Below are 14,248 nucleotides of genomic sequence, written 5' to 3' on the forward strand. Positions count from 1 at the left end.
TTTTTTTGCTTTTTTTTTTGTTTTTTTTTGCATTATTTATTCTAGTGATTTTATACATACAGTATGTATCAGGGCAGGGGCGTAAGGGGGAGGCCTATGTTCAGAAGTGGACGTCTTATGGCTGAGATGATGATGATGTATCAGGGCTATAACCGCGAAAATCGGAGTTCGCAAATTGCGGGAATTTTTCTCTGTCACTCTAATTACGCCTTCATTGGAGTGAAGGAGAAAGATCTAGAAAGAGAAAGAAGAAGGTTTTTGCGGTAGCCCCTCAGAACGAAAGGCAAAGAAAGAGACCCATTAATGTTTAGATCACACTGAGCAACTTTTACGATGGGACCAACCCCGAAAACGCGGGAAAAAATTGGATGTTTTATACATTTTGCTGGTCTGATGTTGAAATATCCTATGGGAGAGTCAATACATACTCTATCAAGCAATTTACGCCAGTAGAATAGAATAGACCGGTAAATTTAAAAAATGTAGGCGTGAAGGGTTATCGTCCCATGAAAATTTGAATTTCGTTCCTTTTTCTAGTGACAAAGTTGTCCGACCTATACTGACATTACCTAATGAGTGACTGAATTTTTATAACTGAGAATTCAAATTTCTAGGACTACTATCATCATCATCATCATCTCAGCCATAAGACGTCCACTGCTGAACATAGCTCCCCCTTTTTTGGGGGGTAAAGCCATAATCGCCACGCTTGGCAGGCGGGTTGGCGATCACAGTCGAGTACACCGAATTTGAGGGACGCTGCTGCCCGTCCACCGGTGGTCTTGGACGTGGTTTAAGGACATACCCGGGTCCTGGACGTAGTTTAAGGACATACCCGGGTCCACTTCATATTAGGACTACTATAATGCCAATAGAACTCACAAAATCGTGCGACCCCGATTTTATACGCAGTAATCTCAGGGCGTTGTCAAAAATCGAATCTGCATTGCGCAAAAGCATGCAAAGCCACTTACGTTGACGTATGTGTAACATTCATGCCAGCCAGACAACGACAAGTCTAGATAGCCATCTATTCTGCCTTATTACGGTGACACAGAGGCCATAATAGCGTAATTTGGGGGCGAGATATGACAGAACAAAATGCCGAGTTCTGTGGCTAGGTGGCCCACGTTATCGGGTATTTAATGAGTCTGTAATGTAAACCGATAGCTTTGAATGTCAGGTGATTAAGCTAGAATAAAATTAGTCTGGTAAACTTGTTGGTCTTTTAGAACTTTAAGATACCAAAGCTGAGCTATAATTAATGTTATACAGTGTGTTTTCTGTAACAGGAGCAATAAATTAAACTAAAAGCTGTACTCCTCAAACTGACCAATATTTGTTCAGCAACTTTTGAAAATAACTCATGTTTTTATTTTTATTACACTTCAAAGTTTATTCTAAGACGCAATGATGTATTGCAAATTTTGTTATGTTAAAAGCGTGACAAGTAACGTTAAACGTTAAACACAGTATGTCAGCGTACATTGAATGCAATATTTATTTTGTATGAAAAAGAGGAAGTCTAAAGTTTGAGGAGTACAGCCTTTAGTTTAATTTATTGCTCCTGTTACAGGAAGCACCCTGTATAACTGTCGTAAAAGTGGAACTACTTAACTATTTTTAAAACCCGTATAAAACTATAAAGAGTAAAGGTAATTTGATCGTGACGTCACATGCTAGTGTTTCATATGAATTCCATATCAGAAAAATCGTTTTGATAGTTCGAAAAAAGAAACTGCCGGCCTAGCCAAGGTTACAATTGCTATCGCTTCGACAACGAAACGGCCAGGCCGCGTAGCCAAAACGCCAATCGCTTACGCTCCGTAGCAATCGAAACGCAACTGTCACTGTCACACTAATGTGGAAGAGTGATAGAGATACATAATGCTTTTCGTTGTCGAAGCGATAGCGATTGTAACCTTGGCTAGGCGGCCTGATTTGACTTGTAGTAAATACCTATTGTTTAAGGAACTTCAATACAAAAGAAGAAGTTTTTAAAACTGTCGGAAAATTGGTCACCCTACATTATGTGAATGGTCGCCTTGCCTTTCACCCCGCTACCAGCGCTTTGTCCTGCCGACATTATGTCATAAATCACCGACAGCACAAATTTAATTATCCTTTAATTATATTTGTTCAGAGCTTAATAAATTGTAAAACTGGTGTAGGTACCTTTATACCTGCTAGCATTAGCAACTGACATGTTGGACCTATTAATAATTTATTATAACATGTGAACTACATTATGTTGAACGAGACAATAATACGAGTATACCTAACTACTCAAAATACAATGAGGGCTAGCCAAGGACCGGAAAACCCCTCTTTACGCTTAATCCTATCAATTCGGTAACCCAATCGATTCGGTTACCTTATCATTCGGTAACCCTATCATACTGTTACTTGGTTGTAATGATAAGCTTATTGAAACGGTAACCCTAACCTTTAACCGAGTTAATCTCAAAACCCCATCGCGATAGGGTTTTTGTTAAGGGTTTTTAACAGGTTTTCATTCAGTTATGGTAACCTTTATTATCGGTTGCTTACTGGTTTGCTACATTTAAAGTAGTTTTAGTGATGTGCCGTCAGAACTAAACAAAATACTAAAAAAATAGTTTATTTTATTTACTTTATTTATATATTGTTGATTTTAGTTACTTTATTAATTTAATTTATTTTATTAATTTAATTTGTTTAATTTGTTTAATTTATTTAATTTATTTAATTTGTTTAATTTATTTAATTTATTTAATTTATTTAATTTGTTTAATTTGTTTAATTTGTTTAATTTGTTTAATTTGTTTAATTTGTTTAATTTGTTTAATTTGTTTAATTTGTTTAATTTGTTTAATTTATTTAATTTATTTAATTTATTTAATTTATTTAATTTATTTAATTTATTTAATTTATTTAATTTATGTAATTTATTTCATTTATTTAATTTATTTAATTTATTTAATTTATTTAATTTATTTAATTTATTTAATTTATTTAATTTATTCAATTTATTCAATTTATTTAATTTATTTATACTAATTATTTTAGTTATTTTATTTACTTTATTATTTATTTTAACTATTTTATTTATAATATAATCATATTTATAATAAGAACACTCCACACAGGTAGGTATAAAGATAAACAAAGGAACGGCAAAAAAACTTGTTTGTGCTGGAGGCTTCATAGACCGCCGCCCATGCCAACCTCGGTTATTCAATAATAAGTTGAATTTAAGTGTGCGTAAAGATTACAATCGTTTGAACTGGTCAAAAACCTCATAATGAGGTAACTGAATAGACTGGGTTTTTATTTCGGTTACCGGTAACAGAGGTTAACTCGATCTGATACGGTTACCGAATCAAAGTGTTACCTTATTAAACGGTTACCGTTATGGTAGGGGTTTTTATAAACACCTCTAAAATAACCCTATGAAAAACCCCGGTTAAGGTAACCGGTTCCTGTCCCTGGGGCTAGCAAGAATTATGATCATTGCAGAAAAACTAATTTCAAGTTTATTGAAATATGTGAAACAATTGACTAGGTATTTATTTAATTTTTAAAAACCTTAATAAAGCCTTGTTTTACTGTTATAAAAAAATACAGGATGTTTTGTGAAACCAAACACTGTTTTCACGTTCAAATTACTTATTAGTGGCCCCTATTTTCTTTTGGAAAAAGGTAACTCAGAAATCAAAAGTTGTCAAACAATTCAGTGACTGCAAAACATATGGCACTGTACTGAGCTGCGCCATCTGTTTTGGATGCCAAACTAAGAACCACGTTTTTTTCTTAGAGTTTACCTCTCTATTATAATTCATTCTTTTTGGCTCAGATGGTAGGGCCATTAATAATAAAAAATAATTTTATTCATATACAATATTACGTGCCTTCAAGCCGCTATTTAAGTCAAAGTTAATTAATGAGTTGAAACAATACGAATATCTGTTTAAATCAACTCTGGCTAAAGTGAGAGGTCCACATATGGCAATGTCCACACATTATGCCTACATCAGGCCATATATGTGGCACACGTGTGGTGTGAACTGGTTTTAGACCCTTAAACTGTAGGTATATGCCTATGTTTGTTGTATGTAAAATGAAATAATTTTATTTGCATTACAGCTTAACCATAGAGCTTAAGGTATCTGTTTATATCTAATCGAATACCTTTAAATTAAACAAGTAACTCTTGTTTATTTATATGAGGAAATTTGCAATAGGGGGGCGATAAATGGATCTAGCTAGGTCGTATCTCTGAGAAAACGCGCATTTTTGTGTTTTTATATGTTTTCCGAGCTCGGTCTTTCATATATTTACTCATGCAGTTTAAAATGCAAGGAATTATACCTAAAATCAGCACAAACGAGGCACTTTTACTAGAACTTTTGATACAAGACGACCCTCATCAATTGCACTAAGTGTATTTAACTACCAAGTGTCAGTTGTATGAAATTTCTTCATGGCCCAGTTCTGTCAGCGTTTTGCAAATATTTTCGACCTTCTAGGCTTCACAAAAGGCTTTGGCGGTCACGAAGTACAAACTCACGATTCGACCACTTTGCACTCTCTAAGGATAATCTACTCATATGACAAGCCATTTGTTACAGTTAATGGATTTAAAAGGATTTCATTAATTTTAGAGTTTTAGAGTGTTAAAATTACTTACCTAAGATCTAGTAAGTGTAGATCAAGGTTTGCGCTAATAGCTTCTTTATAATAATAGGTAATCATCTACCTTCACAAGGTTTTCAATAGGGTATTTGACTGTTTTAAAATAAAGTATTTTTCACCAACACCATGCATCAGAACATTAATAGATAAACGTAGAAGCAGTTATTTTTAGACAATTTTTATTTTAAAACCCGTATAAAACTATAGAGTTGGTAATTAGATCGTGACGTCACATAAAGAAACTGACTAGATATATATAGTAAGTAGTCAAATACATAGGGTATTTGACGATCAACCTGCCAACATACGTAGTTTACCTTATGTGCTCCTTAAAACGAATTAAATAGCAATACAGGCAACATAAATAAGTTTATGATAGGAAATTTTTGTAAGCAACGGACGAGCGCATCTGTCCTATCTTCCGCCCGTTCCGTGTCTGTTTTCAAATCCGCCTGTGTCACGCAAGAAAAAAATCGTTACATATGCAGCGACCTTTAATAAAGATGTAGCAACGCTGCAACAATGCATTATTTCGACATCTACTCCAATGCATCTACCATCTAAAGTAGAAACAAAGAAAGTGCGATGATTTAACGTTGATGCCAACAATGTACGGAACACCAATATTACCTAACTCGAGTAACTTGCAACCACTGCAACTTTGTAACTTCCTTTACTTACTAGATACTCGTATTAAACAAGGACTAACAGTTTTGAATGATTCACGGTTAGTTTCGCTAGACTTATATCAACCGGGGTATGGACTGTGATTACCTTTTGTATTGCTTTCGAGCTCCCCATGCCGACAACAACAAATGTGAAAACCAGTGGTAACTTTGTAAGCGAACGCAGCCGACGCGCAATTTTTGGAATCGATAGACTTTTGTATAAAGTACCGTTTTATTACTTAAATTAATACAAATAATAAATTTAATAAAAACTTAATTAACGCGGCTATCGGCTCAATCGGGTGGCCATCGCTAACGACTAGACACCTCCCCGTCGTCGTCGTCGTCAAAAATATTAAAGTCAGGAAAAATATTTTTCACCTCAGCAGCTCGAACAAGGGTACTTTGCTTCTTAAAAACAGTGAGCAAAATGCGATTTTGCTCACTGTGTCATTTTGTCTCACTCAGTGAGCAAAATCGCATTTTGCTCACTCACTGAGTCATTTTGTTTCACTCAGTGAGCAAAATCGCATTTTGCTCACTGATTGAGACAAAATGACATTCAAGTGACCTTAATATTCAAATGTCATTTCAACATGCGGGGTTTAATACAAGTTCGATATACTTGGGTTCTATTATCTCTTTCCCTCTAATAGGTATGTTCTCACTGCTTAGGGTGAAAAATTTTGTGTACTACACGAGATCAAAGTTATTTACATCTCGTGCGCTTTTGATCCCTTACTACGCTCAAGATTCTAAATTAGATTCACTCGCTACGCTCGTGAATCTATTATAGAATCTTTCGCTTGCACGGGATTCAAGAATAAGCACTCGAAAAAATATCAAACTTTGATCTCTTGTTGTACAAATAACTATGGAAATCAGGAATTTTGTCAGGAAATTCTAAATTTGTATCTGGTAACTCTATATTATGTAACTGCGTTGAAATATCGGGAGCTATGAAAGAGGGAAATATACAAGTGGAAACCACACAAATACATCAGCTGCTTTCAAGTAAATCACCCCTACGTCTTTCAAGGTCAAATATTCGAGCCTGAGAAATTTGGCCTACTTGCTATGTCATAATTATAAACTGGTTATCATCTTAACTTCGAAGGAAACGGTTATCAATTATCTTAGGTGTTCATCTATTTAATATCCGATTTCTAATATTATGTTAACCTGAATGATCACCTTCGTTTCTCAATTAATGCATGTAAATTTTAGGAATAACCATATACGTGTATTATCTCATCCTGTAATTGTTTTATAACGAATATTTTGAATTAGATTTCTAATTAGATAACTAGAATAATCATGTGTTAGTTACATTCGCTATTGCTTAATGCAAATTTCAATAATAGGTTCTCAACGATCCGTATTATCTTAAGGATGACTCACGTTAGACCGGGCCGTGTCCGGGCCGGAGCTTCCGGCGCATCGTTTTCTATGGAAAGCATCACGTTATCACTTGTCATGTCATAGTTAGAAAGTAAGCCCCGTATGCTCCAGCCCGGACACGGCACGGTCTAACGTGAATCATTCTTTATCCTGTAATTATCTCATGATCTTAATAATTCTAACAGGATTTTTTTTCTAGGCGCAGGGAACGACGCGTGTAGGCAGAAGACTGCCAATACACACGTCTACAGAAAGCACCGCTCTTGAACAAGAGCATGCTTCCACACCAAGAAGAGGGTCGAGGAGAAGAGAAGAAGCCCCACGGCAAGCTGTGCGAAGAACACGGACGCGTGCTCCACAAACTGAAGAGGTCACTGAACCAGAAACTAAACGGGATACCAACGAACGCTTCGATTCGAGAAAAGCTTACAGTCGAACCCGAAACAGGCCCGAACCGGAAGAAGACACACCTAAAGCTAACGTTATTAGAAGCAGATCGCGATTCAACAGACCAGCTCCAACACCTACTACAAAGGCACCAGAGGTGACTTCTCCCATTATAGATGAAAGCAAAATAGAAGTCATCAATTCAACTCTAGAGGAAATAACCAAAATGGTGTTTAAAGAATATGAACCTGTTACACAATCTAATCGCCGAACTTCAACTCGAACCATTGCAGTCACTCAACGAAGACGTGGCCGAGTCAATGCCAGAACCAATGAGCAATCAGACCTTACTGGTTCCGGCACGACAAACTCCATTTCGATTTCTGAAAAGGGGCCCACTACTGACAAAATGATAGATCTAAGAAGTTCCCGAAAACTAAGGTATAAACAGCGGTTACCAGAAACAGATACCAATTTAACGGGTCTTGGTATAACGGCTTCGAATGAGGTTCAACAGTCTAGTCAAAACGAGACCCCTAGTCAAGAGACCAAGCTATCTACCCCTGTAGAAAATGTTCAACAAAGCACTGAGACGAACCCTTTGAAAACGACGACTTTGAAGGTCATGAGGATAGTTAGGAGACCTGTTCAGAGAGGAAAGGGAAGCTTCAAACCGAACGCGTCCGAGTCTCTAGCTAAAAAACGTTCTGATGAAGTAAGTGAAGACGACAACTATCCTGAACCTTTCAAAGCGCTGTTGCAAGCTAAAAATGCTTCGGTAAGTTTTATCCTGGTAATCAAAACTTCCTATTTTCTTACAAAATTGGCCTAACTCACAACATGTCAAAATTTTAAATTTTCAGACACAGATTACCTCTCCGAATGACGAGAGTCTGACTTTGAAAGCATCACAGAAAGTTCATTCGTTTGCACCATCACAACAGTCAACACTAAGTTCTCTTAAAAATAAATACTCACGGGTAATTTCACATCTCACCATTGTACCTAGCATATAGATTTATACACTGTCATTTATCACTAAAATTAGTAAGAAATTAATATAAAATTGTTTCACATAAAATTGTATGTTTCAGTTACGACCTAAATCCAATGTAGAAAAAGAATTGAAAAATGACATCAAATCTGATGATAAACCTACAGAAAGCACTGTAGCACCAAAAACCCTTTCAACCAAAGAACCCAGTTATAAGTTTCGGTCTCAACAAACCACAAGAAGCAGAAAGTTTAGTCATCTTACTACTTCAACTGTCTCAAACACAGAACAAAGCAGTGATAAACCCACTTACAAATATAATAGAAAATTTAAAGTGAGCACTACCGAGGCTCCCAAAAGCGAACCTAAAATTCATTCCAAGCGTGTTGAAACTAACAATCTCTTAAAAAAGGCGTCGCATAGACCTACATTTTATTCAAGAAGAAATTCAAGCAAAAGTGACGCAAGTACCACAACTCCAAGTAATGAAGAAACCCTTAATATAGGAAGTGCTTTAGAAAGTATTGCCAAACACAAAGCATCATTGCCAAGGACGTCTTATTATAGTCGACAGAGAAATAGTAAAAAAGTCTTAACCCCATCTATCTCATCGACGGAAGAGCCTTTGAAGGATAGTAACAGTGTCATAGAAACTGCTGATAGAAAAAACGCAAATAATGTAGATATGCCATTGATATATACATTATTAAAACCCACCGACGACGTGTCACAAAATGAAAACAATCTAGATATTTCACCAAGTCAAAACAATAGCGAAAAACCACATAAAATGTTTGTTATTGCTGTAACAAGTAAAGAGTCTTCAGAATCTAGTACAGAAAATGAAATGACATCTAATACCGTAGAGGAGACTGAAGTAAGACCTTTGGTGGGTTCATCAACTCCAAAATATCATGCTACGTATACAGTTCCTCAACCTACTGCCAAAGCAGAAGAACATGACGTTTTGAGTGCTGTACCTCCCATTAGAAATATTCCGACCAGAAAATTTGGACGAGGCAGAGTTAGCTCAAGAAGTCAAAATGATGGAGTCTCAGAAGAACCTGTAACGAGGGACAGAGGGGCTGGGAAGTATACTGATTCATATACAAAAACCACTGAAGCATCTACCAATGGGGTAAGTTTAGTTTATGAATATAACACTCCTTGGCTTTAAGCTAGGGATTAGCCTGAAACTTCCTTACAATATTTGTTATATTCACAGATAAATCCGGATACTGAAAAGTCTAGACATAGATTCAGCTCTAAATATAGAGCTTCGCATGACAAACCAATTTATAGAGCAACTGTGCCCACGGTTACACCGTCAACTGTAAGTAAAATATTCTTTAATCGTGCTCAATTTCACACTAATATTAAACAAATCTTACCATACAAATACACGTGATCAAACTATACGATACATATTTTATACATGGATAAACATTATTACAATACTTATAAAATTCAAAGCCCCTTTATGAAATTGGTCAACAAAGACATAACCTAAATTGACACTAGGAACACCGCTAAACTGATTCATTTTATTATTGATGTATGTAAATATACTCAAATACTTCTCTAAATCTCAATTAAAAAAATGTTACTAATATTTTTTATCGTCATCATTCATATTTTGGATCATTACAAAATTATCAATGTATAACTGATTATATTGTTCAGCACTGCATAACTCCATCATGATTTTGAGATGCATTCATTTGTTGTACAGCAAGTCAATATCTTCTCATTCCATTACCATTTTTTCGGCTTTAAATACGTAGCATAGCTTCAGTTTTACACTTCGGTAACAATGTAATCAGTTCTACACTAGGGTGGGTCATTTTTACTTTTTTTTTATTTCATAGGGGGCACAGTTAAAAAAAGGTGCCATTTGGTGATTAATTATTGCACATATTTTTATTTTATTTTTAGCTTTAATTTTACTGCCTCCGGATTTTAGTCAAAGTTTTTGCTAAATGTATGGACATTATGAAAAAAAATGTTTCTTTTTGAGTACTTTTTTGGTATATTTGTTGGCTCTGAACCTTTACCATGCTATTTCGAGCTAAAAATGGTATAACTTTTTAGCTAAAGTTTGAATAAAGAGACGATATATAAATATACTCAGCAGACCATACAAAATATAACAATATTTATATGAAAACTTTGAAATCGATCCGGAGGCAGAAAATGAATTCTGATTACAGAATAATTTGAAATACTGTTTATTGGCATTATTACGCAAGTTTTTGTAATTGTGCCCGAAGGATAACTAATACTTTTTTTTTCTCCATACACGAGTGACCCACCCTACTACACATAGTAATCTAATCATTTCATCGCTAAAGGCCTGGCTGAAATTCTTCGTGACCGATCGACTATTGACAAAGTCTGTCGACGAGCCTCATTGGTTCGAAGAGGAGTATAATGACGTCACGACACCAGTGTCCAGACAGAACATCACGCCAATCACTTTCGAATCATCCATAGAACTGGTTAATGGATTCATTTAATTAACAACTACATTTTCACAATGCTTAACCTTGTCATGAACATCACATGTACATTTATCGTGTTTTATTTCAGTTTCGAAGAGATGTTGTGCACTCGTTTACTCAATGCATTTACAATTGTTTTTATTATTTAAGTAGTTATTCAATTATTATAATACATCTCTTTGAAACGATTAATGTTAAATAGAATATTCAAGTTTTTGCGTTAATTATTCAAAAAATCATTGCTGTTTATTTTTATAGGTACATCATGATCTTAATAACGCAATAACTCAATAGTAATATAGCTTAACAAAAATCTAGTAGTTTATCATAATAACACTAACATGTAGTAATGTAAATTAAAAATTTAATGACTGTACAACTTGTTTTAATCAACAGTTGTTTCTTTTCGTATATTTTCACTAGTCATTCTTCTAACTTCTCAATCTATCTCAAGTCCAAAAGTAATAAAGAGGCTTTGGTCTTTGCACGAACTTTATCCACAGTTCCAATTGCAAGGGTTTCCCTTTCTTTTACTTAATCTTTCGTAGTTAGTATCTACACTGTGCTATCTATTTTTTATTTATGTGGGTGAGCTCACTTCTTATTTCAGATAGAGGGAGAAGAATATCAATTAGGGCCAGATATGAATGCTATCACGTTTACTCAAACACGAAGTCCAGCTGAACTATTGAAACTATCAGAAAGTTTGGTGAAACCACACGTCATGAATGTTGAAGCTTCACAACACTCCCCGTCAGTTACTGTATCAATATTCGATGCTTTAGCTGAAATCCTTACGTCCACACCCAGAAACCGACTATCATCTACAACAGAAGTACAAAAACAAAACATTAAAACCGATTCTATACAATCACTCGACGTCGTGAGTAGCAACATTAATGTAAATAGCGGAGTTTTGCCAAGTCAAGACACGTTGAATGTTATTGTAAACACTAATGTACAAAACACTGACAAGACACTAAATGTGAATAACCTATCGGTTGCGGCTGGCGCAGCAACGGCGTCCCAGTCTTTACCCACACCCATCCCCACTACTCCTGTTTCCGCAAGGAAACCTTTCGCTTTCAAAGTCTTATACTCAGAACCAACAGACAAACTTACGACTGCACCCGAACCAACATCAAACCAGCCATCGACTGACAACCCATCAACGGTATATAACACTGTTTCTGATCTTTTGTTGTCAAATAACAATGTAGTGTCGTCTGAACTAACCAGCATGTTGTCTAGTAATATTAACAATATACTCCGAAATATGGACGACAGGATTAAATCTAGAGTGTCCGCAGACATGAAAAGGATACTGAAGAATTTGATTCCCAGGGCCATAGATGGTTTAGATGACAATGTAGATTCTACCCCAAATACCACTCCCTACAGTTTGGAGGACATCAAAGACACAGAAAACGTAAATTTTGATGTTAACTTAAATATAAATGGTAACCCTGCGTCCTTTGATCTTCTTCAAACTGCAGGTACCACTAGCAATGTAAATATCACAAAGGGTGTTGCTAATACAGTTGATAGTGTAGAACAGCCTGATTTTACTCAAGGTTTTTCACAATCAGGTAGTATTTTGCCAGAATCAAACGAAGAACGAACGACGACAGCTAACATAAATAGATTAATAACTGCTCCCACAACTACTGTAACCGTAACACCCGCTGATACTGCCATTGCTAATTTAGCTTCGTCATTCGTTCTTGAAAATAACGACAGTGTCGTTATTGAGAGGGGGGTTAACAATAATGCTGCACCCAATAGTCCGAATGCTCCCTTCCCATTTTTAACGAATTTCCAAGTAGAAGATTTCACCACGCAGGATTCGGGTAATTTTAATAACACATCAGTTTTTCAAAGTGAACCTATACCATTCATACCTGCAACACCATCTCAAAATGACGACGATTCTAACATTCAGGACATCAATGACGTGACACCCCTTCAGCTGTGGGTATTATCTAAAAAAGCCCGGGTACTGAAAATGATTGAAGACCTTATACGTGACCATAACAACGAACTGGCTAATGCGACTGCACTGACAGAGATGTTTGGACGATCAGATAACTCTCCTATATCTGAACGACTGACTGAAATAATGAGTACTATGAATACTACGACAAAATCAACCGACTCCGATGACTCTTCTCTTTCTACTACTCCTTCTCTTCCTACTTTCCTTTCTACTTTGCCCTCAAACGAATCTTTCGAAGCTGGCCTCATTACAAGTACTACGTCGTCAGAAGTATCCATCAGTAATGAATCGTTTACAACGGTATCAGCTTCGTTATCTGACATTAGTACATCTTCTACATCGAGCAATGCAGAGACTGCTACTGCTATGTCAACGACGGAAGCTGCCGTAGAACTATCAAATAGATCGCTAAACGAGTCCACAACAGCTACAACTATACAGGAAACAACCACGCAGAGTATTGAAACGGTCACGCCTTCAGACGTTGCAACCACAACGCAAGTGAATCAAGAAACTACGACTCAAAACGATATCGAAACAACTACCGAGGTAGAGATAGAAACTACTACAAATACTAACGAAGAGGCAGATTCAGCTTCAACATCTATTAATCTAAATAATAATAACCAATCGACTATTCCGAAAAAAGATTATGTCATATTCGGAATACTGCCTAACAACACAGTGATTCGTAAAAATCCTAACGACGACATTTTGGAAACATTAACAGAGGCAAGCCCTTACATCGTTTATGGTTTGCTACCCAATAACACAGTAATACGGAAATTCCCAAATGGAACCAGAGTACCTCGAGTTATGCAAAAAATTGACATACTACCAATCAGCCCATGGAGTTTGAGGAATCCATACAGCCCCATCCATAACAATCCGGCCATTGTCAGACCACAGTCTAACCCCATCCGAGTATCCACTAATGTAGAGACATCCACCTCCAATAACGGAACGGAACGTTTAACTATCACCGACACTGTAAATAACCTACAAAATATGGTATCCACTTGATGTTATTTAGCTTAAAGCGCTTGGTGCTTTCTTTCACTTCGCGTAGTGGACAAACCGCGCATGTGGGGCCTGCGGACTTAGTAAGCTATGCATGCAGTCACACTCTAACCGCTTCTAACAGACCCATCATAACATAATTTTTCGTAATTGCAGATATCGACATCGGCACTTAATTTAAAAGATAGCAATAGAGGTGTAACTACTGTGGCTAGTAAGCCAGCTGAGCAAAGCACAGCCTCGCATGTTTTGAGTTTACGCACAACTACAATGCTACCCTCTGTCGATGAGATTCTGCTTAATAGTATATCTTCGGCCGCTAAAGAGGAAATGGTTATATCATCTATGACGAGTTCCACTCGCCAGCCTACAATATTAACACTGGATATTGATCCGGAGGTATAAATACATGTATATCTCGACTGAAATCACCTTTAATGTAAAACCTTTCTCATTCACTACAATAACTTTGATAAATTTATATCAATATTTTCTGGCACTAAGTACCACATTTATAACAATGGTACTCCATGGAGAAGGTTCATGCATGAATCAAATTTGGTGGATGTATACAATTCAACAAATTTGATACTTTAGTAAAATTTGG

At 36.2% G+C, this 14,248-nt stretch overlaps 1 protein-coding gene across 10 annotated transcripts in view; it reads left to right on the plus strand.

Moving 5' to 3' along the window:
* LOC134666738 (mucin-2-like) overlaps positions 1-14,248 on the plus strand; it is a 143,682-nt gene that overhangs the window by 121,375 nt on the left and 8,059 nt on the right. For 4 of the 10 annotated variants that reach the window (XM_063523990.1, XM_063523992.1, XM_063523993.1 and 1 more), the window contains 6 exons: positions 6,943-7,908; positions 7,994-8,110; positions 8,225-9,262; positions 9,350-9,457; positions 11,236-13,170; positions 13,798-14,040. In XM_063523990.1, the coding sequence (XP_063380060.1) occupies positions 6,943-7,908; positions 7,994-8,110; positions 8,225-9,262; positions 9,350-9,457; positions 11,236-13,170; positions 13,798-14,040 (4,407 nt within the window). The remainder of the gene's footprint in view (positions 1-6,942; positions 7,909-7,993; positions 8,111-8,224; positions 9,263-9,349; positions 9,458-11,235; positions 13,171-13,797; positions 14,041-14,248) is intronic. The other 6 variants (XM_063523988.1, XM_063523994.1, XM_063523991.1 and 3 more) reach the window with 6 other exon arrangements.

This window comes from Cydia fagiglandana, chromosome 8 (genome assembly GCF_963556715.1).
Source record: "Cydia fagiglandana chromosome 8, ilCydFagi1.1, whole genome shotgun sequence".
NCBI lineage: Eukaryota > Metazoa > Arthropoda > Insecta > Lepidoptera > Tortricidae > Cydia > Cydia fagiglandana.